The sequence below is a fragment of the Halichondria panicea genome, chromosome 13 (assembly GCF_963675165.1).
Source record: "Halichondria panicea chromosome 13, odHalPani1.1, whole genome shotgun sequence".
NCBI lineage: Eukaryota > Metazoa > Porifera > Demospongiae > Suberitida > Halichondriidae > Halichondria > Halichondria panicea.
This window is the reverse complement of record NC_087389.1, coordinates 3,039,675-3,063,600: the sequence shown is the minus strand read 5'-3', so window position 1 is coordinate 3,063,600 and position 23,926 is coordinate 3,039,675. Positions and strand designations below refer to the sequence as shown.

Genomic DNA, 23,926 nt, shown 5'->3' with positions numbered 1-23,926 from the left:
CACCCACGACCCATGTACAGCATCTGTATAGAGAATAGTAACAGGTGACAACCAGTATACACTTGGCTGACAACAATTAGTGATAATTATTGGTAATTAATGTACATAATGTTAATTATAATTATTACCCAGATTACTCTTGTTATCACTCATGCGCGAGGGCTGTACAGCACAAGGACATGATGTCATAGCCTACTTATAACGTAGTCTTTCTGCGTTCTCATAGACTAACAGGAGACGTACAGATAAACGCTCAAGAATGCCAAAATAAGATAAAAATGCTGACTGAGCAGGTTGGATAGGTTGGGGTTCTTTCAGCGGCTTCTGTGCATTTACTGTATGTAGGAATTAGAGGTTACAAAGAAAATTAGAAGATTAATTAACAATCGTGACCAACCTCCTCTCACCCTCTACCCTCACGCGACTTCCCGATAATACAGGCTCTAACTCTACGTCTATTGTTCTACTGTACCAGCAAAACAGTGAAATCGTATACGTACGTATACATACAACGCTAATTATACGTACGTACATATATAATATTATACCTGCTTGTAAAGTTTCAGGACCTGCCTTTTCACTATTGTAGACATTCTTTCAATATTTCACTGGATATTCGTTAATTGCAGCTGGAGACACGTCACGTGTTAATTCCTCCCAGAAAAAATAGCCGTTGATTTTCGATTAACAATAGTTATGGCAATCAGGTTGAAGCTCTCTCATTTTGCTGTTTCTCCAAGAATCTGGTATGTGTCCTTTTCACGGCTCTATTCCAATGGATCTTCACATGTAAGCTGTAATTTATCTGTCTTTTTCCAGCGAAGTTTGTGGTGTAATGCATGTTCGCACCGCACCTATCATGTCAATGGTAGTCTGGGGCCAGAAGAGGGTACGACATGTAGATGACATGCGGGAGCAATTGGAAATTAATTGGCAATTTTTGCTTAGTCAGCAAATATATACCTTCAGATTAGTTGGGCGGAGTCCAACCAACGCTGCGCTCTGGGTTGGGTATCACTACATGTAGCAGTTTTGTTCCACTGGTACTTGAGACAGAGTATGAATATTGTTTAATCTTAAGTGGCTGACAACCGCATGGCTCAGGGGTGGGATATAAAGAAATCAATGGATGGCTATTCTAGCTGCCTGGATCTAGCTATAGTTGTTTTGGAATTCAAGAAAGACCTCAGACTCTTAGAGAAAGTAGAAGAATACTGTAACCTAGATTTAGTACAGGCAGAAATAAAATTTGTCATAATAGTTAGACATCTAGCACAAAGAGAGGTACGTACAGCTAGCCAGCTATAAGACTACCCCAAGGCTTCTGGAGAAGCTTTTCGAAGACCAAAGAAGGCATACATATCACAGGTTTTGTCCAAACTAATGATCTAATCTTAGATTGGTAGCACAGCAAAACTTAAACAAAGACAAGTAATTAATACAAAGATACTACTGTTCAAGCTTCATTCATAGATGCTTCTTTTCTAGTAGCCTAGATATCCAGCAGGAGCTGTTTCTGCATTCTCCAGAGAAATACAGCTAAAATACAGTGTCCCAGCTTGCCTTGTCAGCTAAATTGAGCTGTAAGGTTTCCCACTTGAACGCAGCAATCTGATTGGGCTGCAAATTTCTTGCAGTGGGAACAAAACTGCTACATGTACTGATACCCAACCATGAGCGAAGCGTTGGTTGGACTCCGCCCAACTACCTTCAGATACAGAAAACTCAGTGTCTGTAGAGTCCTATGGCTAATAAAAACAACAGGCAGCAATTGCAAGATCACTTCTATGTAGCTAGCCTGTTAGTTCTCAGGTATAAGGTCACTGCATTGAGCATCAACATAGCTACACATAATTATTTGCTGACTCGACATGTAGGGCAATTACTATTACATAACAATCACGTGCTACAAATATATGTGTAGCTACGTTGATGCTCAATGCAGTGACCTTGAACTAACACTGGGTTTTCTGTATCTGAACGTATTTGCTGACTCAGCAAAATTGCCAATTAATTTCTAATTGCTCCTGCATGTCGTATCTCCTCTGGTCTGGGGCCAGACCACTCCCTTGCATGTGATCTGATAGGTGCCAGGGAGAGGGCCTGACATTAATTTAGAGTCACTTTTCTTGGTTAGTACTGTAGTCTTCTAATTATAGAACCATCCGATACAAGCACCAACTGGATTCTCCCTGGCACCTATCAGATCACATGCAAGGGAGTGGTCTGGCCCCAGACCGCAGGTGCTGATGCCTCGATGGAGATGCCAAAGCTACATAACATAAAGCTACTATAGCTTTTATACACATGATAAACAATTTTGCATGCAAACTCAAAGAGTGGGTAATGATCGACCATGATTGTTGTTAAAAACGATCGATGCCAAAAGTTCAACTAAAATTAACGGCTACCTCAGCAAGTGTTTGCAGCTCTCTTTTCACTCTTGCAGCTACCAATAGCTAGCGTTCTAGCGCAGAGCTAATAGAGTAGCAAACTCGGTAAACAAGTTTGGCTATGTGCTCTTCTGAAAAGGCTGCAATGGTTTTCCAAGTAGGCATAACTCGAGAACGAAGCATTATTTTGCAACTCCACGAATTAAAATCCAAGTAAATATGACTAGAAGCCTATAGAAACTCTTACTTGCACTTGATTCATCCTTGAGCAGCTGTAGCAGTCTACACAGACACACAAACACACTACCGTATACCTCGCTTGCGCATGCGCACCGAGGCCTAATTACAAAGCCAGAGGTCGTTTCTTTTGGGGGTTGAAAAATTATGTTGAAGTCCCTGTGTCGCATATTTAGAGGGTCACATCTATCTAATTGGAGGTTACACTACTATCCTCGATTATAGGCCGCTTAAATTACACTGTTTCTTGCGGCTTGGAATCGAGGCTATGGTTTGACCTCTATTTAGGACGCTACATAAAAAAATTGTTGTAAACGCAGCAGTCGCTACTTGAGGTCAGAAAGATCGAGGGTGTGGCATATTTGGAAGAACGTGGCTTTAGAAGCTGTTAGTTTTCGTCGCATTGTAACCGTTGAGCAGTTACAGCTGGAACACACACACACACACACACACACAGTCAGCTTTACCATATCCCTCGTGTGGCTACGCCTCGAGGCATAATTAGAATGTACATAACACTGAATGCTTCCATGGCATCAACAACTTCTTTGTGGTGCTTAGCTAACGAGTGTTGCAAGCGTGCGCTTACTAATGCCTCTCGCCATGTTTTTGCATTTGCTCAAAAGTATTAGAGTGTTATAGAAGAGGTAAATAATTTGCATGTGCTTTGATTGTTTCACAAGAAAGGGGTATCCACAGTTAATAGTGCATACTGATCGTCTTAAATGGCCTGTAGCCAAACAGTTGGAGCAAACCTTTGTCAAAGGCATAGTCAGTAGTCTGTGAGATAATCACAGAAAGTCGTATCTATATAACAAGCATGCAGTCTAAAAAGAGTTATCAGAAAAGGTTGGTTTTTGTGGCTTACCAGGACCTCAACAAAGATGAAAATTGATTCTGCCAGGGGTTCAAAATGGATTCTCTTACACGTAGTATTGAGCGCACATGCGCATTACATCCAGGAATAAGGGGTGTGTCTCGCAACTTCAATAAGGGCTACTAAAATACATAGCTTAGCGCTCTCTGACTCTTGTAGCTAACAAAAAGCTAGCGCTTTCGTGCAAGGCTAACTCATAAGTTGTATAGAAAGTTTGTGCGAACAAATGATGCTATGAAAGATTCTGAAGAGACTGCAACAGCCTTCAATGTGAGTCAAACTAGCCATAACTCGAGAAAGAAGTTTTAGTTTGCTAATCCACGATTCAAAATCCAGGAGAACGTGGCTAGAAGCCTATAGAAGCTATTAGTTTTCGTCGCATTGCAACCGTTGAGCAGTTACAGCTTTACCGTATCCTTCGTGCGGCTACGCCTCGAGGCATAATTAGAACGTACATGGCACTGAATGCTTCCATGGCCTCAACAACTTCTTTATCAGTAGGGGTTAGGGTTAGGGTTAGGGTTATGGTTAGAAAATTATTAAAAGTGAAACTAAACCCTTTCCTATAATTATACGTCTCTATAATTATGTCGATCTCTGCTACTTTTATCGACCTGCTCTGTAATTCACTGCAGGACTCTTCAGGATCTATCAGAAGTGCTGGAGGAGCGTTCGGAAAGAAAGAAAAGGCTGTTGAAGATCAATATTTTCATAATCTTGTGAGTATATATAATTATACTTCATTAGCACACTTACTTAACCCAGGGTTCTCGTTAAAAGGGCATTAAGGGGCGTGGCGCATGTGTTTTTGTACTTTTACTATTCTTATAACTTGTTCATACAATGTTCAATTCAGTTTATTTTTCACACAAATGTCACAAATAATATAGCCAACAGATATATCTAGTGTCTTGGGTGAGATCCAGAGGGGGCTTTCTGCCACATCCGCCCAAGCCTTACAGGAGGGTTCAATCTTCTCACTAATAATTGTGGTAACAAATAATAATCAGACACGTTTGTGACGATTTGTCCTACATCATACACATCATTATATTTATTATTTACCATTTCCATGGCTGCAAGTCTATTCCTGATTTTATGGAGCAATCCCCATCAGCATGCCTTTCCAAGCCTGCACAGACAAACAGTACCTGCACACTCAAACAGACCACACTTATAGACTAATACCTAGACTTCTTCCAAAGTCTGAGTACTAGAACTTCCCTTCATATCTATACTTAGCATCATATCATCAGGTAGAGAACATCAGGAAAGTCAGTCCAGTTATTTATGACATAAGGATCACGGATTGTGCCAATCACTTACCCTTCATATCTAGCCGTAGATTCCCTTGAAAGCCCCGAAAAGCACTCTAACTTGCCTTCCATGCAGCATTTGAACGTGTACTTGCCCTCCAAGATGGCCGATAGCAACAATTGTCAAGGGGCGTGCGTCATCATGTAGACTACATCTACTTCCGCTGCACCATCTCTATTGACCACATGGTAGCTTTAAAACAAATTTTTTTTTTAAAGACTTCTAGTATAGCTAGCTTTCTAGTACATGTAGTCAATATGAGTCCAGTAGAGCTGCTACTGAACACCTAATGTGAAGATACTGTGTTGAGGACTGACTAGATTTAGGTATTTCTCTCAGTCTGTCATCATCATTGTGCTTTGTCAGCTTATCCCCCCCCCTTTATTTTTAACCCAAGGCGCGTGGGCGGCCACGGGTTATAGTAGTCTGTTGGTTTGTTTGTTTGTGATGGGATTTTCTACTCACCTGGATGCCACAGCACTGCGTTTACAGCATGGATAGCCTGAATCACACAACAGTATCTTGTTTTAAATAGTGGCAGACTTTGATGTTAACGTAGTCAAGGCTTTATTACCTATTTTCAGCTGAAGTGATCCCGTACCAGAAACAATTGAGAATGAATAGGCCTAGGGTCAAGAAAGTAGAATTGTGACTGGTTTTGACGACTCTAGATCCTATACTCCAGCTTAGCAGGAGCCATACTTCTCTTAGTCTAAGACTCCAGGCTGGCTTCTTTGCTGTGATCCCAGTCCACAGTGCATGTCTCATGTAGTTGTACGTTGTTACTTTAGTTTTATTGCTCTTGAGTTGCTGTGCTAGTCATAGGCATGCTACACATGCACTGCATTATAATTATAGACGTCTACCATTCCTCCGTTTTCTTTAGTATCATGTCACCAGCCGAGGGTTTGCACTTCAGTGCTCTAGTTCTGCTAGCTATAGAACCCTGACTTAACCATTTCACTGCACGCCTTGAAATTCAGTCACTAAAAATTAGACAGTGGTAAAAATTAAAGCTTAATGTGTGTTTTGGTTGCCTAGCAACCTAAATTGAAGTGAAGATATGTCAACAAAGCCAGGTGAGGAGATTCCAGACAATAAGAAGCTATAATTATGGAAAGAGCCAATTACACTTCAATAACATCTAGTAGTGTCTACATTACATTTCATGTGTAAAAGATAATAGTGGGTGTGGTCAAGCCAAGTGATGATGAGTTCAAGTACGACACGTGAAATATCTTTCTCAGCAGCCTCAACAAGAGAATTTCAAAAGCATGCAAGCATAAATTGATCGATGTACTGGCGGCTAAATACACTAAGCTATGCTTTATTTCGCAGTATTTTCTTATGTAGTGATTGTTGTCACTATCCAGTCTTCACAGCGATCCAGATCGAGCTTCAAGATGTTACTTTTTGCTGGACACTTGCTACACTATTATATATAGCACTGTATTATAACAAACGATAGCTCACAATTAATGTACACAGTGGAACACCTCTGAAAATGAAAGCACTGCAGGTGCTGAAAGCTACTAGCAATAGCTTAATAGCTTATATACACATTATATCATGATTAACATTTTTGCATAAATTTTGCTGTATGCAGGCAGAATCACAGAGAAACGGGTAATGATCAACCTGGTTGTTGTTAAAAACTATCCATGTCTGGCTGCTGATGCAGCTAGAGCTTTGCAGTTCTCTTCTCACTCTTGCAGCTACCAATAGCTATCCATGTCTGGCTGCTGATGCAGCTAGAGCTTTGCAGTTCTCTTCTCACTCTTGCAGCTACCAATAGTTAGCGTTCTAGTGCCGAGCTATATAACTACTAAGTAGAGGGATATGAGGCTTATACGGTGCAGTGGATGTGGTAAAAATTTGCTGCTTTTATTATTGATCTTTGCTAACCCAAACCCCCTACCTACATCCAGTGCCGTATATGCCACTTGAACCAGCAAAACTAGGCATAACTCGAGAACAAAGAATTGTTTTACAAATCCACGAATTAAAATCTAAGAAAACATGCCTATAGAAACTTTACTTACACTTTATTGATCCTTGAGCAGCTGTAGCAGTCTACACAGACAGACAAACACACTACCGTATACCTCGCTTGCGCATGCGCACCGGGGCATAATAAGTAGAACTAGTAGCATTTGGCAGCCAGGTGAGCTGACTCAAAATACACCAACAAACAAAACAGACAGACAGAAACATTGGCAGACCAATGTGCCTCAGATTAACAGTCCGTAATTTATGTACACAATATACTTTCATTTTTTTAATTATCCATTACTCTCCCTTATTATAGGAAATTGCTCAGCTGAATAAGATTAAGGAAGAGCGTGCACAACATTATGAGGAAGAAATCGATTCTCACGAGGAAGCCATTGATGACTTGGAAGATCAAATAAGACGGCACAAAGAAAAAATAAGGAGGCACAAGAAAAAGTTAAGAGATAGTAGCAACGAAGACAGTGATTAGAGAGAGTAAATTAAAGTTATAGTGACAATTAATGTAGGTTAGTATTTTGATTATTGGCGAGGTTGAGATTGTATTCTTGTATTGTTAGGCTAGGTGTAGGCTCACGTGCAACAGCTGAGCCAGCTCAAAATTATTATTGACAATGCAAAGTTCTAGTTAGCGTATCAAAGACTGCGTGAGAGCAATCTTACATCACACACACTTGGATTGGTTAGTGCATGCAGTGCATGCACATTCCAAACCCATTACAGACACAGGAAGTCACGTTACTCTCGATCCGCATACATCTATTGCACATTTGCCTACGTTCGATACTCTCTCGATCTCTCTATTATATACCGTATACAGAGTTTTTCAGGTCAGTTGCTTGCAAAAGTTGTGTGGTGATAAAACAGGGAGAGAAATGGAATGGAACGAGAAATAAGAAAACAACAATAATTATATAGGCAGAGCAAGTCTAAACACTAAGCTAATTCACCTATAGCTGGTGCTCTACTACCATACAGGTGTAACACTCTCTACCTTACTATCTACTTGTGTGCAATGACGACTGGCATGGTTCAGGCATCAGATCTACCTACGGTATTTACATGTACTGTCCCACAGTCCCAACCAATTTATCTGTGGCTATACTGTCAATATGGACTGGACTGTGTAAACTATATGTGTAACAGTAAATAAACTTCCAAACTGTTTGTCAAACCAAACTATTTCTAATCTGCCAGTCCTGTCGTAAAGGCTACAATGCGATGGAAGTAATGACATGGTTTGGTAGTAGCAAGAGCAGAAAGGGGTTTCAGTTCCTGGGTAAAAAAAAAAGCAGTTCCCACTACAAGCAATGCTGCCTAGTGAAGGCTGATGCTTTTAAAAAAAAAAAGTAGCTTTTGCATGATGGTGAAACATAATTCCTACAAAAAAAACCTGTGTGGATCTGCAAACTATTATTTTGCGTTGAGTTATGTGCACGTGGTTAATTTTGACTTCATTTATGATTATAACGGACTGCATAGAAATACTAACTTTTAGGGGAAGCTTAGCAGCTCTGCAGCATAATTATAGATAATTAGAAGCACTTCGAATTTCAGTGAAGTATGTAATGTTTGGTATAATGAGTCACCTAAGCAAATGTACGCTATAATACAATTATTAAGATGATTATGGTGATATGAAAATCAGGTTATCTTTTAAAAATTCCCAATTCATGTTACTTAAGTAATTTATACCCTAGCCACGGAAAGCTATATAATTTCCATATCTTGTGGTTTTTAAGAATGCAATAAAACGTCAAAGGTTGCAATTATATCCTGCATGGATCTCTTTCAAGCTGATTCCTCTGGGGCGCGATAGCTCAACCGATTTCTGTTGTGATTATAAATAGGATCAAGCTATTGATGGTGTATAAACTCAGGGGTGCGAGGGTATAAACTCAGTTTTACCATAGATACTGTACACTCAATGCCATGGTTACTGGCATGTTGTGTGCATTAAGTACCTGTGACCATTTTATTTTCTTTTGAGAATGCAGCCTCCAATACAAAATTTTATGACCTCATCTTAGTATATATAAACGAAAGCTCTGACTATAGTACGTACAGTACGAACTATGTTAGTATTTAGGGCTGCTTTCATAATTATATGGTACAGTATGTGATTAATTTTCTCCATTTTTATCAAAATTAATAGTAATCTGAGCTAGAATGACCTCATACCAATTCCTCTATTGTTCGGTCTATACAGTTTTACTAATAGGACCCTGACTCTGTTAAAGATGAAGTGCTCACCCCTTTGCAGGTTCACTAATTAACTAGCTGTTTGCCTGCATGGCCAATGCCTGCACAAGAAATAATGTATGCACTACGAGTTCTTGAACACTCTTATGATTATATATGTGTACATCTGATTAAAGTAGTTACTCTCGTATGTTATCAAATGGATCGGTTTTTTTCTCCCAGTGCATAATTATTATGAGCAAATTTCACTATTGGATTTAACTAGGAGAGGACCCAATTAACATACAGGGTTAATTCCTGATAGCAAACAAAAATCATCTCTGATAATTATAATTACATAATTATAATACAACATTTTTTGTTCATGAAAGTACGTTCAGCACAACACCCAATCACACTTTAGCATGAGCAAAACCAACTCGATTCTGAATAATGTCGAACTCTGTGTAATAAACCCCAATAAAAACATCTCCCAAGATCCACAGAGGCTTAGGAAGTTGAATGCCCTGGAACCCACTAAAGCACACAACTGCGCCATCTGAGTAATCCTGTGCATGGATTAAGGAGTATAGATTTCAACAATTAATGTGCAGTTATTTATATATACCTTCAAGATATACTCTGCTCCAGTTAGTGCAAAAGTATATCCGCCTATTGTGAATGTGACATTAGGAAGGCTGTTTATCTTGTTACAATCCACAATGTACTGCGTAGGAATAAAGGTAGTGGCAATTAACACACTAATAAAGGAACTACCGTATAGCGGGAAATTTTCGCGGGTGCAAATTTTCGCTATTTGGCTCCCAGAGCCCTCAGCAGAAATTTTCGCGGTTTTAATTTTCGTGTCAATGCCAATAAACCACACCCACCAATAGGTTTTGCACCTGCGTATACCGGTGCGTGGGAGTTTATCCCAGTTTTAATTTTCGCGTTGACTACTCTGCCCTCGAAAAACGCGAAAATTTGCACCCCACGAAAATTTCCCGCTATACGGTATATTATATAGGTGGGCGCGTCGCACGAGTCACTGGGGATCGTCCTAGCTCCTACTATCAGTCGCAGTACAGCGTGGGAATTCCGCCTCAGAAATGGGTACAATAGACCACAATACCGCCGCATTGGAACTTTGAAACATTACATGTTTACCAGGCAAATTTATAAATGAAAGCACCGCGGGTGCTGATGCCTCGGTGAATGTGTAATGTGTCAAAGCTACATAAAGCTACTAGCTATTGCTAATAGCAGAAGCATATGAGGAGATGGAGCGTCTTACTACAGATTCTGTATCATCCCTATTCATCCCTATATACTAATATGTAAAACTATTGTAAAACCATTGCCATATATAATTATGCCGACCCGTAAGTGTTGCTACAAACAAACAAACAAACAAGGAATTATTCTACCGCAATAGGTTCAACGTCACTCCTGAGCTGTATGATTATTAATGGCAAGTCATAGAAAAATTACCTGCTCTACGGTATCTTTATTTTAAGCGCTGCTGCAGGTTTTTTGCACTCAAATTAAAGCACTTTACAATTACCGTATAGCGCGAAATTTTCGAGGCACTTATGTTTCGTGGATTGACCTCTAAAGGCATTTCGTTGCACAATGTTCACGGAATGACTGCTTACCGGAAGCCACGCCTATCTTTGCACGTTATAGCAAATAATTCTGATTAAAGAACAATTTTAGTGGACTTAATTTTTGTGTAGGATTGCTAACCCACGAAATCCGCGAAAATTAAGCCCCTCAAAAATTTCGCGCTATACGGTATGCGAAGGATATTAGTGAAAATTTGGAATTGATTCAACTAATTTCGTTTAACATCACGTAATATCTATGAGCTACATGTGGCTAGCTTGTACAGTGCATCTGGAAGGACTCTCAGAGCATGCTGTTGCCTTGTCTGATCATAAATATTGTCTGATCATAGATGGAAGAGAATATGGATTGGAAACGTAAGTACCCTCGAAGTACCATCCGTGTTTCCCCGCGGTTTTAATCGAGGCTTACTTTAACATACGTGGGATTCTAAACATGAAGAATTGTTTTTGCTGTCTGTAAACAGTTCCACAAGCAGTTCTGCTGCTAAACATCAACTTCATCAAATATTTGTGACCATTTGGGACACAGCACACTACTTAGTGACACAACCTTAGCTATATCATAGTAGCTAGACTAACACAAGCATGAACAATTGCTCTCTACATGTAGCTACTTTACGAGCTAGCTTGCCCTGAATTTTCACTAATTTCATTCACATAATTTAAGAGAAACGCTTAAATACGAATACAAAACAACTTAGCTGACTGTGTGTGTCAGCAAATTTCAGTTCTAACTGCTCAATGATTTTAACGCGAGTACATTTAACAACTCTATTAAAACATGCCTCAAGGTATTAAGCACCCTATACTAGTGCTTGTTACACCGTGCGTGTGCACATGCACAGCAGGGGTAGAGTAATAGGCGGTTCGTGGCTGTGTGCATGTGGTAGTACAAAAACTTTTGTTTGAGCGAACTTGACACTTTCATGGGTTGCTTTAACTGCTGAGTGGAAAAATAAAGGTGTAGGCGATCTTCGAAACACGACAAAACAGTGTTTTGCCCTTCTAAATTCACGATCATTCCCTGTCAATTCCAGGTACAATGTAGCGGGGAAAAGAGAACCTTTAATCAGCACAGTACATTATTATGCCAATGCGCACGAAGTGAGTGCTCTCTTCAGCATCTTGTATAATAATATTAGTCAATAGTGTGGGTGTTACAAATCCATTTTTGATGCTCGAGAGCACGTATCAAAATTATGCCGGCACAATCAATTAAGCTTAGCCTTATTCTCCAGAATATGGGGAATCTACGTTCTCTTTCCTTTTATCTATTATGGTGAAGCAGCTTAGCTGTGGCTTTATATCACATTATGCCTTCTATTGTGATAGTCAAAAAGGCTTGCACACTAGTTTGAAGCCAGAAGAGGCTCTCATCTACCTCTAAGATGGTCTTATGGTCGGGATATGTCTGAACTTGGCCGTATACTGGCTGTGGCAATTCTCTTTGTATTTCTTATGGTGCACTGCTACTTGCGAAGAAAACCCGGCCATACGATTGTTGAGGTAGATGAGAACACATGGTTCAGACGAGTGTGCAAGCCTCTAGACCAACACAATAAAGGGCATAAGCCACAGCATCAGTCATGGAGATTAAGAGATTAAGAACATAAATTATTGTAGGAATAATTCCTACTAAACGAACTAGTGTATAGTTTAACGTTTGTAGTGTTTCACAAACACATGGAAACCTAGCGTTCCAATCAGAGAAAAAACGGTCTGGGACCGAGGCTAGGCCTACTCCAGAATGAACCGCCCCTCACAAATCTGCCATGCTCTCTTTGATTTGATTTGCAGATTTGATTTGCAAACATAAGTGTTGTTCTCGAGTAAAGGTTAGTTTTGCTTACCGGTATTGAAGACCATTCAGTCCTTGAGAATTAGGGATAGCAAACAATTATAATTAGTGGTAAAACGGTTAGGAGAAATTTGCTAGGCTGATAGCCCCAAGTGGACACGAATGGCAACCATTTATCGTGCAGCGGCGGGAATGTTTGTGAGGCAGCTACATTTCACTTGTTACTAGGGCGCTTGGCGGTTGATCCTCTCGGCTACCATAATCTTTGCATACCACTCCAGCATTGGGATCTAATTGCCCTCCAATTTGCTTGTTAATAGCAGTCACATCTGTTGATGGCCCAGCAATGAGAGAGGTGCCAGTGTCAGCGATAGCATCACAGCCATTGCAGTATGTTGTACCACCTCCATCAACGGTTATCCTGCATTTTACATAAACATTACATTGTCCATAGTGTATCGTAAGGCTAACAAAGCAGCTACAGAGCGTTTTATGTACAGTAGGGATGCCGGTTAAATTTGACATATAAAATGACTACCGTAGCACAGTCATTTATAAGTGCCGTACAAGAAGCCGGATGTCCCTGTGACGAGTGATGATTCGCTAGCTAGCGGGGTTGGAAGTGAGCGAGCTAACTCTAGATCTATATCATTTAAAAATGAAAGCACCGATGCCTCGGTAGAGGTGCCAAAGCTAAAGTTACTAATAGCTTTTTTATACACACATTATATCATGATGAATATTTTTACATTGCTGAATCCAGAATCACAGGGAAACACAAGGAGTGGGTAATGATCGACCACAATTAAAAACGATCAATGCCAAAAGGTCAAGTCTAAAATTAATGGCTGCATTAGCAGAGCCTTGTAGCTCTCTTCTCACTCTTGCAGCTACCAATAGATAGCGTTCTAGTGCAGAGCTAACTACTAACTATAGAGTAGCAACACTCGGTGAATAAGTTTTGCTACGTACTCTTCTGCAATGCAAGCAAAACTAGGCATGACTCGAGAACAAAGCATTATTTTGTGAATACACAAATTAAAATCCAAGAAAACATGACTTGAAGTCTATAGAAACTCTTACTTACACTTCATTGGTCCTTGAGCAGCTGTAGCAGTCCACGCACGCACACACACACACTACCGTCAGAGATACAAAAGAAAGGGGATTGGAAACGACCGCCCACGCCCTATGTAAAAGGACTGACATCCGGTGAAGCACTCCGTGTAATTATTGCGCTCGCAAATAATTACATGGAGGACTGCGCTACGGTTTTGTATCCCTGGTTTCTAGCTCTCCTATACACTAGAGATCACTCAGGGCCTGGGAGATACTTGAGAGAAGTAAGCTTATACCACTGACAAGCTCTAAGTCCGTTGTCTTTACTCTGTTTCCAATTTTTTTGAGTTTAGCTTGAATTACTCTATGTCAACTTTTCTCTGTCCCTCCTGTGAAGTCAAAACAGCAAAGGACATTGCTTGACTAGGTTATTATGTATCTAAGTGCTACATAGAATGGCTTCATGCTATAAATAAGCTGTACTGTTCATAAACGTTTGCAGTATAGTCCTTCAAACTGCTTTAGTATACTTTTAGACACACCACGGGCCTGTCCCTCCTACGACGTCATAGTAAAGGCTATTTCTTCTTGCATAGCATTTATTTGTCTAGTAATAGTGGCTGCATGGCTTAGTCGACTTTTTAGAGCTAAATTCTCTTTACTTTTTAGAAAAATCAACATTAAAAATGATCAATTTCACTGTTTCTATGTACAGCACATTGTAGAGCAGTCAAGACAGGTAATGAGCATGCTGACTATAAATATAATCCTTTGTAGTTTTAGCCACGCCCTATAACGCGGAATGCTTCACGCAAAAATTTCGTAAAAATTTCGTTTCCAATCCCCTTTCTTTTGTATCTCTGCTACCGTATACCTCGCTTGCACATGCAGCATTGATGCATAATAATTGCTATTGATAGCTGTAAGCACTATTTTGTAATCAGAAACCGGGCTGTATTACTATCAAGTAAATGTAGCTATTTTGAAAGCTTTGCCTCCCCTAGTAGCCAGTGAGTGACCTGAAAGTAGGAAAAGCATCATGCTTTTTGCTATCTAGCTAGCACGCCCAATACAATCCCTACCAGGTCTATTTTTCGACCTACATGTACATGTAGAATTCACAGAGAAATTTCGGTCTGGTGACAGACAAGATTTACTATAGTCCAGGAATAGGCAGTGGCGTAGCCAGGGGGTGGCAAAGGGGGCAAATGCCCCCGCTTTTTCTGGATCTCTACTACTCAGCTCAGGTTAGTGTAGCTGATTATCTTGCTGAGCACTCCCTTTCTTCCGAATCTTGCTGCAGTTAGCTAGCTAGATTTAGTAGGCAAGCAAAACGATTTAGTCCCTAAACTGTGAGCTATTCTGGTCTAAATGTATAGACTATAGACAGTTCTTGTTCGTTGCTACACTAGCTTCTTGTATGCAAATAAAACATCAGGCAACACCCAGAATAGTCAATTATAACGCCATGATTAAGAGGCGTGGCTTCTGGCAAAATTTCGGCACTGCGCAGCTGATAAGTTTTTCCCCCTCTTCCAAAAAATCCTGGCTACGCTCCTGATAGGCTCGTTGATCAATGCACAAAAGCACAAAATAATGTTAACAACTTAAGTTATACATATTGCAGGTAGATTAAAAGACAGCTTGTGAAAGTACATGAACATACATTCTGGTCATTAGAACAATATTCGAACAAAAAAAATCACTTACTTGTCCATGGTGAATTGCCAGTAGGTTTCTTGATCAAGATTGACATACTTGAGATCCCCACTAAAACGATTGGGGTCAGTTCCTCCTAGAAGTAGTTCACCTCCCAGTTTGCCTTTTTCATCTCTACACGAGATCATACAAAGGTCAATTAACTACACACGCAAAGTTTCAAAGAAAACAAACCTGTTCAAATAGAAACCAAACACAGGATTTTGAACAAGCTTTTGTGTGACCATATCAGCAAACACTGTCGGAACACTGTCTACAGATATACTACTGTAGGCCATCCCCAAGATACCATCAAACTTGGCATTGACAAATGTATTCCCTGGTTGTACAGTAGCCTCAGCAAATATCTGGTTTTTCACAGCTATACCAGCCACCTAGAGTGAATTAAAGGAAAGCAGAATAAATGTATGCAATCTATTAGCCTTGGTCCAAGGCTCTCCTTTTTTCTGTTCTTCGTCACAATCATTCAATAAGATAATTAAAGTACGGTATTAATTGGAGGAGGAATGGAGGTAAAGTTAAGAAAAAGGAGAGCCTGGTATGCGAAGTCGCGTGACGATAGAAAGGTGAAATTGAGCATGGGCAGATAGAAGTTGAGATATTGGACTGGCCACCTTAATCTTTGACTATAATTGTGTACATGGCCGGGCATAGACTTGGAATTGACAAGCAGTTCAATGTGTTATACAAGCTAGCTAGCTACACCTACTGGTACTAGATTGTGTTTTTGTTTTACGCAGATCTACATGTAGCTGGATTCTACTATTCAGGTTTATTGATCTATGTTTGTCATGCTGAATGCTAGATCTGCTAGACTAATAGCTTAGTTATCGTTATCATCTAGCAGTAGCTTAGTAGTTACCTGCTATCAGACCTAGGCACGCTGGTTCTGCACTGAGCTTAATCTCTGCTCCTGGCCTTAGATTTTCTACATGTAGCAGTGTCTTAATGCGGGAGAGTACCCTATGCGCGAGAATATCTATACGCCACGATCTACGTTCATAAAAATGTATGTGGATCACGCGACTTTGCATACCAGGCTTTACTTTTATTTCAACGGCCATTATTTCCTTCTTTATTGCCTCCCATCTCTATATTGAGAGCTTGACAAGAACAAAGTTGGGGACGACACTAGCAATCTCTTAAACATACATGCAGCAAAACCGTGTACTACAATCAGAGCTAATGTGCTATCACGTACATGTATTGGTTGTTCACAAGTTGCGTTTACTGTACACACAAGTTTAGATCAACACTTACAGTGACAGTGTCTTGACTGAGAAAACCTGAGAGGTTGCCAGTACCATATTGTATGGCAAAAGACTTTCCATTTGCTACGTATGTACTTGAGGTGTTACTGTAGTATTTCTGGTGGGTTTCTGCAGGTGTAGTAAGTGTATTGCAACAGGTCTATGTGGGCAAAAGTACTGAACCGATGGCGATAGTCGGGGGAAAATATATTAAAATTAAATCACATGAATGCACGTTGAAATCAGTTTGAACGAAATTGTCTACATCAATCCCACATTTGAGCAACGACATTTCACAACAGAATCTTCTGTCTTTGTGTATATAGAGTGCGCATAGGACTGTCTGCATAGCACTGTCTCGAATCAAAGCCGTGTATAGCTATAGCCGGCCAAGGTGTAAGTTCAAGCTTCTTAGATACAAAGCTTTAATATAAGAAAATCAGCCACTGATACAGCAGACTCTCGCTATTCTGAAGTACAACCACCTCGATATATACTGGCCATTTGGTTTGGCACAGATTGCCAGCTAGATATTTACTGCACAAAACTTTCCCTGAAATGCGGCCACTCGCTTATTCCATATTTACTGGCTGCCCCAAACTAGGTTATTAATTTATTCGCATGAATGCTTGCTCTACGCAGAGAAGGTTCGACAAGCGTGCGCCTAATTAATCATGTGACCATCATTTTGTGTCTCTACGCATGATTATCATCACCTCTGGGCTGAACGTACACAATGTAGTGCCTCGCAAACAAGCCAGTAAATGTCAGTTTGACAACAAACAAAATCTGCCTAATTGAGCCAAAGTCAACTGAAGCTGCTATTTGAGAGCGGTTTTTATTATGGGCAGTATATGTAGAGAGGCTATAATTATACTTACGTTGCGATACAATTATGTATATGTATATATATATATATTAAAAGGTATATATATATACCTTTTAAGCTGAGCCACAAAACTTACTGCATGCTAAATCATCTGATTTACACTGTGCAGATGGCACCCAGAGGTTGGAGGATCCAGTATCAAATATAACCTGGAAGCTCTGTCCAGGAGTCCCAATGGTGATGTTTCCATAATACTCAGCCTAAGGAATTGGAACAAACAAGGAAGATATTTCAGTCGTATTATTGGATCACGATACACAGCACACAATACACAGCACACAATGTGGAAATGCTTAAATATTACAACTAACCCTAAACCATTTCCTACAACACCTAGCTACTATAAATCCACACCCCGTGCCGGTGCTGCAGTTCTATCTAGTACTATCTACTCCTGCTTACATCAAGATAGTTCGTGAGAGGTTCAGGTGCATCTCCTAGAACGTGACTTGAATACTTCACTTGTAGGGCCTTTCTTGCCAAGGCATATCTCTCCAAAGCAGACAAGTCATGACTTATAGGATGCAGGGGAATTCTGTGTACGACACTCTGATGATTTACTGATACAAGGTTAAGTGCATACAGTTCTTTTCACATTACAGTGCCGAGTCAACATTTTGGGTATTTTGTTCTAATTGAGCACTAAGGAGTTCTGGCATTCTTTTTTCAAGTGGCCTAAAATTGTGTCTATACATAGCCTCCATATTAAACAGGGTGTTCTTTCTTTGTTCTTTGTCACAATATCCAGTTTCAATAAGACAAAATACGGGATTAATTTGTAGGGAAAAGAAAGGACAATTAAGGAAGGTAAAATACGGGATTAATTTGGAGGGAAAAGAAAGGATAATTAAGGAAAGTAAAATCTTCTGCGACCCTCGCGAAAATACGCCCATCCTTTTCTGTAATAACTTTAGGCATGAGAGGGAATAGCTTGGGCGTATTTTTATGATTGGCAAAGTTTTACTCAAAAATACGCCCACCCACAGCCTCAAATCAGTTGACACGCGCATACAAATTTCGCTATGAATATAATTATAAAACCTGTAAAACCCACAAAGACACTCTCAAGATCAATAGTTTTGCGTCAGTTTATGCACTGACAGCATATGCCTTAATTTGCTCTGAAATATTGATTTCAATGTCAAAGCAGGACCAGAAACAAAAAAATCCAAGTACACACTCATAATTAGAGAAGAGTTAAAAAAAAGAAAAGAGGTTGAGAACAGTGATTTAGTGGTGCATGAGACATGCACTGTGGACTAGGAAAATCAAAATCAGCTTCTTCTGTACTGTTATGGTTATTTATTAGCCAAAATACCATAGTATGAACATGTCATTGACAACAACAATATTACATGTTAACAAACAAACCAAACGACTACTATATACAATAACACGTGGCCACCCACACACCTCGGGTTTAAACTAATGCATAAAGAATGATAAGAACATTTTGCTTATTATAAGTACATGTATATAGACTCTGGACTCTATTCGTTGCTCTTGTCATAATTATGTAGTGCTCAGCAGAAAAGATCGAAGAGTTGAGAAAAAGTTGTAGGTCATACCGTATAGCAGGTATATTTTAAGGGTATAAACTTTCGCGGATTGACCGTTAGAAAGGTTTTGCGGAATAGCAGCCTTTCTGCAGAATGCGATATTAAATTCGTGAGTATAAATGTTCGCGGTACGTACTTGATTAGCGAAAACCGCGTATACACTCGAAATATAAACGCTATATGGTACTCTTACAAACAGAGAGCTATTAGCAAACCAAGGCAAGATAACCTACAAAATTGGGATCGAAGTTGTTCTGATAATTTATGTGTGTTAGCTGTTCCCTTCTCTGCATATAGGACATATTCAGAGGAGGTTGGAAGGATGTGGAGATCACGTGCGAAAAGAGCAACAAATGTGCTGAGTCAGCATTATTTTTGTGTCTGTTTGCAGTTAGTTGTACATAAAATATCAAGAGCTAGAGATAAGCAGTAAAAAATCCAGAGGATCATTTACATACCAAACTCTGTCCAATCCAAGAAGAGAAGCCTCAGGATCTATAGTACCATACATATAGCAGGTATATTTCTAGGGTATAAACTTTCGCGGATTGACCGTTAGAGAGGTTTTCATGGATTTAATTTTTGCAGAATAGCAACTTTCTGCAGCATGTATAATGTCCGCGGTACATGCTTGATCAGTGAAAACCGCAAACGTTTATATCCTCGAAATATACATGCTGTACGGTATTTTAAATACGAACACTTTTACTAGATACTATCTTAGTATTATTTGTCCTAATTATGACGTTAAACTAATTACTGTACTTTGTACTTTTATAACTCTATTCATATATTATGAATATAGTTTAATTATCGTATGATAGTTTACTATTAGTTTACTATGTTCTAGAACATAGTAATTTACTCTTAGTTTTGTATATAGTAACTAATTTAGTTACTTTATTCACTTATATTGGTTTATAAATTTCAGTTTTCTAAAAAACTTAAATATAACTAACTAACTAACTAACTAAATCAGAAGCTGGTGCAGGATTAATGTTGTACAATTTGAGTGAGGAAAAAGCCAGACCGTTCATGGCCAGTAGCCATTTCTAAAACTGCTGACTAGACAGAAACATAGCGCAGACTCGGCATAGTTAAACTTTTTAATTGCTCTGTTAGCACGTGATCTCAACATCCCTCCTAGTCAGGGCCGCCGCCCTCTACCGTTGCATGGAAGGAGGTCGGGAATCAAGACTATCCATAGTTTTGTTCTACTGTGGATTGTCTTGATTATACATCTACTCATGTGTAAATTTTTCACACGCTGGATTGATGACAAACACCCACTTTATGATATTTATCGCTATTGGCTAGCACCCACAAACTTAGAATGGACGACTTCATGATACATGTACTATTGAGCAACAGGCCAGAACAAAACTATGGAAAGGCTTGATTCCCGACCTCAACAGTAGAGGGCGGCGGCGCCCGACTACATCCTCCTACCTCCTCTGAGCCATATCACTGTATGCTCAATTTGCTGTCTCCAGTCACCTGATACTTGTGAGTAGTCATATTGAAATTCTACCGTGGCGAGTTCATGTATAGTGCTCAGACGGTCTCTCCCTTAGGAAGGACGGCTGATTCATGAGACTAGGGGGGGGTTGTACACAAACTGTGCCAGCTCTTGTATTACAGTACATTCGCCTATCTTATTGGGCCATGGTGGCTGTACTACTGTAAAAGCTAAGAGAGGTTAAGGTTCTAAAGGTAAACGAGTGTGCAAGCTGCGCTGTGCTAATGCTGGCTCAAAAACTATTAGAGTGGTCTAGAAGAGGTAATTATAGTTTGCTTTGTATATTATAATGATACGTTATTATGTTACATGATTATTGTTGATTGCAATTTCACACAGGAGAGGAGTTCAGATTTCTATCTGATGGCTTGATGAATGGATCTTCAAGGATAGCATGTAGATCTACAATATAGAAGTATTTTGCATTTCCTGTCAATGAATAAGAAAGAGTTGTGTATCTACATGGTAGCATCAAGGGCGTATGAAGAGAAGAGGGCATGCAACTCACTATGTATGCTGTGCATCATATTATTGATGAGTCAGCAGGTTATACTATATCCAAACCCAGAGGCTCGAGGAGGCTGGAACTACTTGACCTTAGCTAGCTAATTAAGGTTACTAATTGGACTTATCTGGCAGACTACTTCAAGCCTAGTTTTTAGTGTCTATCAGTATAAAACATTATTTTTCAGAGGGGGTCAAATTTTATTTTCGCCAATTTTGCTAGATACAATCAAAAGTCTTGCTCTTGTACTAGCCTCGATATTATGAGCGGCTTGTTCTCGAGGTCACTGCATAGCTGGCTTTGAGACTTGCATCTCTGCTTCTGAGCAAAATTGGCGAAAATAAAATTTGACCCCCCATGAAAAATAACGTTTTAAACTGATAGAACTAAAAACTAGGCTTGAAGTAGTCTGCAAGAGAAGTTTGGATAAATCCAATTAGGACCTTAATTAGCTAAGGTCAAGTGATTCCAGCCTATAGCTCCTCTGATTCAAACCCATCCAAGCTGTTGAGTCGGCACTTTTTATCTACCATTAGCTCGTTTATCTCTTTTGTATAACATATCCTGTTAGTTTATGAGTCGTAGTAGTTTAACACTTAGCCTCCTTCTCAAGGCCTAAACAATTAGGCCTGCTACTGACTGCTTGCGCATGCGCAAAATTATTGGGTAATATTCCCGTAATGTTTCCCATTAAACTGAATTTTACCTGAATTATATCCTGAATAACATATACAGACAAAGAATACTCTTCATAAAGTCAGACACAGAGCTATATAGCTAGCTAGCTAGAGACAGAGCTGTATTGGTTACAGCAGCAATTTCTTTCTGATAGAGTCGACTTTCACCAAGGTTCGTGTCAGATGGGCGTGGCCTATCCATATAGGCTATTGTCAGCCTTCCCCTCCGTTCAGAGGATTGTTATCCACACTGTTGCAGGCTGTGAGTCCTTTGTTAACATAGTAGGCTAAGGGTAGCTATTAGAATGCTATCACACGGGCTACAATCACACTTCTATCCACTTTCTTCAATCCACTTCCGTTCGTTGTGACGTCATTGTTTTACTGAGCAAAATACAATGGTATCCGAATTACCCACTTTCTGGGTAATAGGTGGCGCATGCGCAAACAGTCGATACCAGGCCCTCTCTTAGCGGCCTGGAATCGAGGCTATTTAACACTATGATTGCTATACCTGCTACAGGAGTCAAAGAAACCAAGGATTTGAGGCAACAACTCAAAGTTTGTGGTTTCTGGCTGGTTGCTTCTAGTACGACTATGCTACTCACTTTCTAGTGTCACTGAGCATTGTTAGCATCATTTACTACTAGTATAGAGTGCTACAATCATCTGCAGTATGTTAGCTTAGCTAGAATAGCTACTTTCTCTGTAAGTTTCTGTATATCTGCACCGTGCACGCACAAAAACGGTGCACGTGCAACGCATTCTTTACTATTTTTAGATATAAGACCCCGCCCATTTATAATATGATAGATTGTAGTTGCATGCCCTCTTCTCTTCATATGCCCTTGGTAGTAGTGTTTCGTGGCTTACCAGGACCTTATGAAAAGAAGAAGAACTCAGGATGATCTCACACACGTGGATTGAATGCACATGCGCAAAAAGAAGGGTGTAGGCCTATCCACAACAGCCAATAGGTTAAAGTTCGCAATGGCTGCACCTCTGACAGTACAGTAGATTGCTAGCGCTTTAGTGCAAGGCTAACTCAAAAGTTCAATAGAAACTTTGTACGAACAGATGATGCTACGCAACAGTCGTCACTGTAAAATTAGCCATCACTGGAGAACAAAGCTTTAGTTGGCAAATTCACGAACCAAAATCCAAGAGAACGTGGCTAGAAGCCGTTAGTTGTTGTCGCATTGCAACCGTTGAGCAATACAGACAGACACACACATATCCCTAGTGCAGCTACCTCGAGGAATAAAAGGCTTTAGATTTTTTTAAATACGCCCTCGGGACTGGTTGGTTATAAGCAGGAGCACATAAAGGGAAAGAGCATCTAACTGTGTAGAAGAGCTGTTGTCTACAAGTGGTTTGACCAAATACCGTAACTGATGTAATTACAGTGCCAGAAAAAATTAATTCCACTTCTGAGTGGCACAATGTTTAGAACACCAAAAATTGCGTTCAGCCCAGCTGGCGCCTAAATTATGGTGGTGCTTAGAATTTGTAGAGAAAATGGGCGTGGTCTAGCTCAGTTTAACTTGCTAGCTGCACCATTGAGAGCTGAGCTTGTGAGTGACTTGTGAACAACATTCATTGACTGTATGTGTTAGACAGTTTGTTTAGAAGTGTGAAGGGTCGATGATTGTCTCAAACAAGCCTTTTTATAAGCGCCAGAAAAAAAATAATTCCAGCAACGGTTGGCGCTTCTTTTAGGACCTAAAAATTTATGCTGTTGCTGACGTGGTGCTGTGATTACATCAATTACGGTATGTGAATAACATTACCAGTACTATACTAGGTATGTGAATAACATTACCAGTACTATACGATATTCAGAGAAATGTTGCTGTGTTGTGGTTTTGTCAGCTTGTACTACACCACTTAACTTAGACAACAGCTATATATTCTGAGTAACTGTAGGTATCCATTATAAGCCATTTACTATCATGGATTTAGAATACCTCACTATCCTTCCAATATGACCAGAATCGCACAGAGCAACGGTAAGCAAAGCACATACAAGGCTAACTCCAAGTTTCATTTTCAATCTCTCACTTCAGATCAGCTAGCTGCAGCATAAAGATCCTTCACCAGAAAATACACGTGCACTTTAATCTGATATCATGTATCATAGAATTAAGGGGAAGAGGGATTGGTAACTTATTTTGAGGGAGTTACCCGGAAAAATAGCCTCGTTTATAGGGCGTAACGCGGATAGTTTTCGAGGTTTTACTGCAAAATGTAAAATGATCATGTGAACTGCTTCTCAGGCCGAGTTTTCGCTTTTATTAATAAAATATTA

The 23,926-nt window shown here is 39.8% G+C and overlaps 2 protein-coding genes across 2 annotated transcripts; one reads left to right on the top strand and one right to left on the bottom strand.

Moving 5' to 3' along the window:
• The first annotated feature begins 653 nt into the window (after positions 1 to 653).
• LOC135346664 (ATPase inhibitor, mitochondrial-like) lies at positions 654 to 7,455 on the top strand. The gene is made up of 3 exons (XM_064544365.1): positions 654 to 789; positions 4,143 to 4,226; positions 7,133 to 7,455. The coding sequence occupies exons 1-3, from the start codon at positions 697 to 699 to the stop codon at positions 7,304 to 7,306; spliced, it is 351 nt and encodes a 116-aa protein (XP_064400435.1). The 5' UTR covers positions 654 to 696; the 3' UTR covers positions 7,307 to 7,455.
• A 1,879-nt stretch (positions 7,456 to 9,334) lies between these two features.
• Positions 9,335 to 23,777, bottom strand: LOC135346652 (lysosomal aspartic protease-like). Its single transcript, XM_064544347.1, has 9 exons — positions 23,586 to 23,777; positions 17,761 to 17,893; positions 17,435 to 17,558; positions 16,480 to 16,598; positions 15,394 to 15,593; positions 15,211 to 15,333; positions 12,715 to 12,862; positions 9,644 to 9,742; positions 9,335 to 9,584 (listed from the first exon to the last, which is right to left on the bottom strand). Exons 1-9 carry the CDS (start codon positions 23,663 to 23,665, stop codon positions 9,429 to 9,431), a joined length of 1,182 nt encoding a protein of 393 aa, XP_064400417.1. The 5' UTR covers positions 23,666 to 23,777; the 3' UTR covers positions 9,335 to 9,428.
• Between the last annotated feature and the right edge of the window lie 149 nt (positions 23,778 to 23,926).